The sequence below is a fragment of the Octodon degus genome, unplaced genomic scaffold, assembly GCF_000260255.1.
Source record: "Octodon degus isolate 3935 unplaced genomic scaffold, OctDeg1.0 scaffold00091, whole genome shotgun sequence".
NCBI classification, from domain to species: Eukaryota; Metazoa; Chordata; class Mammalia; order Rodentia; family Octodontidae; genus Octodon; species Octodon degus.
This window is the reverse complement of record NW_004524667.1, coordinates 1,072,681-1,078,376: the sequence shown is the minus strand read 5'-3', so window position 1 is coordinate 1,078,376 and position 5,696 is coordinate 1,072,681. Positions and strand designations below refer to the sequence as shown.

Genomic DNA, 5,696 nt, shown 5'->3' with positions numbered 1-5,696 from the left:
TACACAAATCTTTGTTACTTAGAAGCCACTGTTTTTCAAGAAGATTGTTTTATACTATAGCTGCCACTTTAGTAAGTGTATTAGATATGAAGAGGTAGAAGGATGAGGACAGGAACACTGTGACAGCTCTGCTGCCCCAGTACCCTGAGGAGGGACAGTACCTGGAGGTCTCTGTGGTGTTAATGAACAGTCTGCCTGGGAAAAAAAGAGAAAGAAAACGAGAGAAGATTCGATAACCTAAACGTGTTCCAGCGCTGCAGGGTTTAAGTGTTTGCAATTAATTATTCTTTTGTCATACTTTAGCTTGCCAATTCTGTAACTCCTTGGGATATCTTGCTGAGCTTAATCGCAGCTGCCACTCATGATCTGGATCACCCAGGTGTGAATCAACCTTTCCTTATTAAAACGAACCATTACCTGGCAACTTTATACAAGGTTAGTGCAACTCTGTCATCTAAATTTAATGTTTTTTCATTCTAGTATAAATGTTTCATGTTTCGACGAAATTATAGTAGTAAAAAATTCTAATAAATGTTAGAAAGAACTAGATTAGTATTACTAACACATAATTCTTTATTAAGTACAGAAAGAGAGTTAGCATTAACTAACTAAGAATTATTTCTTGTAGAATACCTCAGTACTGGAAAATCACCACTGGAGGTCTGCAGTGGGCTTATTGAGAGAATCTGGTTTATTCTCACATCTACCATTAGAAAGCAGGTAGGTTAGATTAACAAAAATTTAATTTGTAATCAGCTATGGAAATTAAGTTGCCAGAACAGTATATAGTTTTTATAACTATATTATTATGTTCAAGCATTCCAAAGTTTTCAGTTTTTGTTTAAATTGAATAAATTACAGAGTATAACTTTATAATTATAAGTTATGTATTATGAATAAAATTATAATTTTTAAATGTATTTCAAAATTTTAATTATTTGACTCTATTCAGTAGTTCAGTCAGTAATATTAATGATTTTTAAATGAAAGACCATTCCATGAATTCTAGTACTATAAATTTCTCTCTAGATGTACAGTGGTTCAATCATAATTTACTACTTATTTACATAGATATTACATATTTCCACTTTATACTCAGCTGAATAAACCCATAAGGTGAATTAAACATTCTGTGTAATAAGTAGTCATTAAAATCTGTCTTTGGAGAATTTCAAAACTAATGAGAAAGTAATGATACTTTTACATCCTTGAAAACGTAGTCCTAAAGACACTTCTGGAACTATGGGACAAAATAGCAAATCAAAAGAACAAAATAGTTTAGAAAAAATGATGTTAAGTAGGCCATTTGAGGACATAATACAAAAGCACTAACGTAAGCTAGCCTGACATGATGGTGGTGCAGATCTCTTGCCCCACTACCACAGTGCGGTCCATAAGCCAGAGCTTTTCCAAGTGCCACACTAAGAGCACTTTAGAAAACTGCCACTGGGTGTGGTGGCACACACCTGTAATCCCAGTACTAAGGAGACCAAGGCTGGAGGATTGCTGTGAGTGCAAGGCCAGCCTGGTGACAAAGTGAGCTCACGGCCAGCCTGAACTGCATAGCAAGACCTTGTCTGAAAAAGACTAAAATAGAGACAAAAGAGAAAGGGGTGGTGGGGGAAGAGAGAGAAAAAGAAAAACCATACATGTAGGTTTAAACCTTCTAAGTCAAGCAAAGGGGTGAAGAATAAAAATTGATGTTCAAATATTAAAATTTACACTTATTTTTCTTTCTTCTTTCCTTTCATAATTTAAAACTACTTAAAACTGTTTTGTATAATGACTATAAGGAAAAAGCCGGGCTTTATTTTTTATTTTTTAACTCTTTACTCATGGTTACCATTTGGAGTATGACAGTAGTTCTGGTAAGTAAAACAATTTCTTGCTGTAGTACAGATATAAACCATCTAGTATTTGTATATCTAAATTATTTTTAAGACAGATTTAAATGTTTTAATATTCACTTTTTATCCTGTTTTCCATATGATTAAACTTGTTAAATTCTTAGATTTAATAAAAATTAAAACTGAAAATACTACTTAATAGCATATTTTATGGTTTCATTATTTAGGGCTTTTTACTTAACCAATGAGTGTTTTAATATATTTGACAGCTCTTTACTTATAGAAAGATATGCTTACTATAGCCTGTTAAAAGACCAGAATTTTTTAAATGTGTTTCTTCAGTCATTTGACATGGGGCACTTTTTAAAATGACATATTATTTGCTGTTTGTATTAACAATGTTACTTTTTTCCTTCACATACAGATAATTTGGATATTCATATACAGATAATTGAGTCTCGAGTTTGACACTGAAAATTTAGTGAAGTATAAATGTTATTAAATTGTTTAGTGGAATTTCAATAAAATTTCATCAGACATCTTAGTCAAAATTTCATCAGACAGTTAGTCTAATGAGGTCAGTTGCTGAATAGGCTAGTATTCACTCCACTTGAACCTTCTTTCTGCCTTTCAGATCTCAGTCCCCCAAAAGAGAAACGAAAGTTGTTTACTTTCAGCAGGAGACTTTTTTCCAGCAAAGAATCCTAGCAAAGAATTTTCTCAGACAACATTCTCATATTGATTTAAAAAAAAAAAAAATCCTACCTTGGCTAGCAAGTTAAAGGAACTTCTTTTGGAATTTTACATATTGGTACAAACTCTTGATTTTAGTTTTAATTACTTTGTTAGTTATTTAATACAATCTTTAAGATACATCTTTTGTGATACATTTTCAATTAAGTGGAAGTTACAGTATCATAAGGCAATGCAGAATTCCAAATACTAAATTTAGGGGGAAAAAAACCAAGAATTATTTAACTGAAAGTCTTACATTTCTCTCTATATATCTCTAATTTCAGGCAACAAATGGAGACTCAGATAGGTGCTTTGATACTAGCCACAGACATCAGTCGCCAGAACGAGTACCTGTCTTTGTTTAGGTCCCATTTGGATAGAGGTGACTTATGCCTAGAAGATGTCAGACATAGGCATTTGGTTTTACAGGTAAAGTGGAGCTTGGAAAGATTCTATTTCTAGGCTTATCATGAAACTGATAGAATAAAAATGAAGTATTATAGCCCAGTTTTTCAGAGTGGTTGGATCTAAAGGGAAAGCTAAAGAATTACTTTCTAGAACATCACTGGCAAACCTATTATCTGGGACCCCATTGTTGTTATTTTGATATTTTTCATGCTTAAGATTTCTTATAAAGCTGAGTATGGTCATATAAATTTGTGATCCCAGCACATTGGAAGCTGAGGCAAGCACACTGTGAGTTCGAGAACTGCCTGGGCTACATTGTGAGTTCAGATGAGCCTGAACTACACAGTGAGACCCTGTCTCACAAAACAAGACAAAAAAAATTCTGATTAAAGAAAAAAATCGGATACATTTCCACATCTGAAAAATGGGTAAAGAAGTAGATTATTTCTTCATAGTTTATTAATTTATATTTATGGATAATTCAATCATAGTGATTGGCTCTTTGGGATTTCTAAGCATGGATGACTACAGGCCAGCAGTCTTATAGTATCTTCATCAGCAGTGCTGAGAAAAAAAGATTAGTATAAAAGACAATGAATTTTCTATTGCAGTATTTTCTTTTTTTTTAAATTTGTTTCTTGGGAGTGAACCAAGGATCTCATGCATGCTGAGTGTGCTATTATCTACCACTGAGCTATACTCCAGCTCTTGTCTTTCTAAAGTGTTCTTTTCCCCTTTATTACATATATCAAAACAGTGCAGTTGAAGTGCTACTTTTTTAAAACACAGTAATATTTTGTTTGCTAGATGGCTTTGAAATGTGCTGATATTTGTAACCCATGTCGGACCTGGGAATTAAGTAAGCAGTGGAGTGAAAAAGTAACAGAGGAATTCTTCCACCAAGGCAAGTTACATTATCAAGTGATAATTATTAAGTTCATATTTTTATCTCATATGAATAAGAACTCATCCATTTATAAGAATCTTAGAGTACTTGATACTTTTCAGCAACAATTCACAGATGTTGATGTAAGCCAATAAAGTACAAATATAGTGTCTGTTTTAAAAATTAACAGTCCCCTCTTGGAATGATCAGATATATGAATATTTCTTTATCAACACATAGAGAGGAAGCTAGATATCGTCTATACAGAAGGATTTCTCGGAGCCTGCTCCATCCCTTGTCATGTGTATAGGGCATGGCCATGTGATCATGCTGAATCACTGATTCAGAGCTAGTGTCTTCCTTTCATGCCACCTTCCTTTTAAAAATTCTAGGGCTGGGGATATAACTCAGTGGCATAGCACTTGCCTGGAAAGCAGTACAGGAAAAAAAAAAAAAGAAAGAAAAGAAACCATTCTAAGTTTTAAACTAATTTGCTGAGAGATTTACAGTCTGAGGGGGAGTAATGCTTGCTAAAAGTTTTTATTTCCTCTAATTAAATAAAGATATCAACTTGGCAACTTTAAACTTAAAAAAGAATTGAGAAGCCATCTTCTCATGAGGATTAAATTTGTTTTAAGAAATAAACAGGTATGATAAAAATATTAGTTGCGTATGTAACCAAAGATATGTTCCATTTTAACAGTTCTTTTTTTGATTCATAGGAGATATAGAAAAAAAGTATCATTTGAGTGTGAGTCCACTTTGTGATCGACAAACTGAATCTATTGCCAACATCCAGATTGGTAACTATGTATATTTAGATACAGTTGCTTATAAAGATCTATTCATTTTATCAAGAAGAGAACTATATTTAAAATACAAAATTCTAAAATTATGCTCATTTGTACTTTATAAAATAATTTAAGAAAATTTACTTTTGTTTTCCTTTGTTGTGACTCCTTGAATCCCTGTGCCCTGCCAGTCTTTCCCGGCTCCAGACTGCCTTCCCTCATCGCCTCCTCTCTAGGCAGCTAGGTCTTCCTCTCCTAGGCTTCTTTCACAGTGGTCAGGTAGCACTCAGATCCTTGCCTCACCTTTGGTTGTGCATCTTAAAGCTTTGCATGCACCTGAAAGCAGCACTTGAGAACTATTTGTTGAATAAACTAGTAACTGATAGAAAGCACAATGAAACATTCTGTGATGGCAGTGTAGTAGCTTGTAGAAAACTGTAAGGATCAATGATGATTGAACGTATCAGGACTTAGTTGTAAAGCTGGGAACAGTAAAAGGAAATAGCTGAAGGAAGAATGAAATTTTGATGCCTGGCCTTGAGGGAGCCTTTGAGCATTGGGTTGAGTGTAGTGAAATGTGTAGACAAACTTCAGAAAGATAAAGTTTCTAGAATATCAGATGGTGGCTCAATCATTCATTGTAATACTCAGAAAAGAGACCATGCTTAAAAGTCAAAATTCAGAACTATAATTCTTATATTGTGATTGCAAAAGACCCTTATGGGGAGGAAAGTAAAGTAGGACATGACTGATCTGCCTGCTGCAGGTGAGACAGAGGCAGAACACACATACAGGAGTATGCAGGGAGGTCCAGCCTTGAGCAGAGCCCCGACTGGCTATGGATACTGAGGTTCCTAGAAGAATGTTCTTATTGTAAAAATAAGACAATGCACACATCTGCTGTCTTTATTAAGTAGGATGATTTTTAAATGCAAAGGAATAGATGATATATGCGTGAAAGGGAATTGAACCAAAGTTAGGTGATAGGTAGCTACTTTTTTTTTTTTTTTTTTTTTTTTTTTTTTTTTT

General features: G+C 33.8%; 1 protein-coding gene across 1 annotated transcript in view; it reads left to right on the top strand.

Moving 5' to 3' along the window:
- The window catches only part of Pde7a (phosphodiesterase 7A), a 175,822-nt gene that overhangs the window by 163,401 nt on the left and 6,725 nt on the right, over positions 1-5,696 (top strand). Inside the window, exons 7-11 of the mRNA XM_023722384.1 lie at positions 304-435; positions 629-720; positions 2,867-3,011; positions 3,798-3,894; positions 4,599-4,679. Coding sequence (XP_023578152.1) covers positions 304-435; positions 629-720; positions 2,867-3,011; positions 3,798-3,894; positions 4,599-4,679 — 547 coding nt within the window. The remainder of the gene's footprint in view (positions 1-303; positions 436-628; positions 721-2,866; positions 3,012-3,797; positions 3,895-4,598; positions 4,680-5,696) is intronic.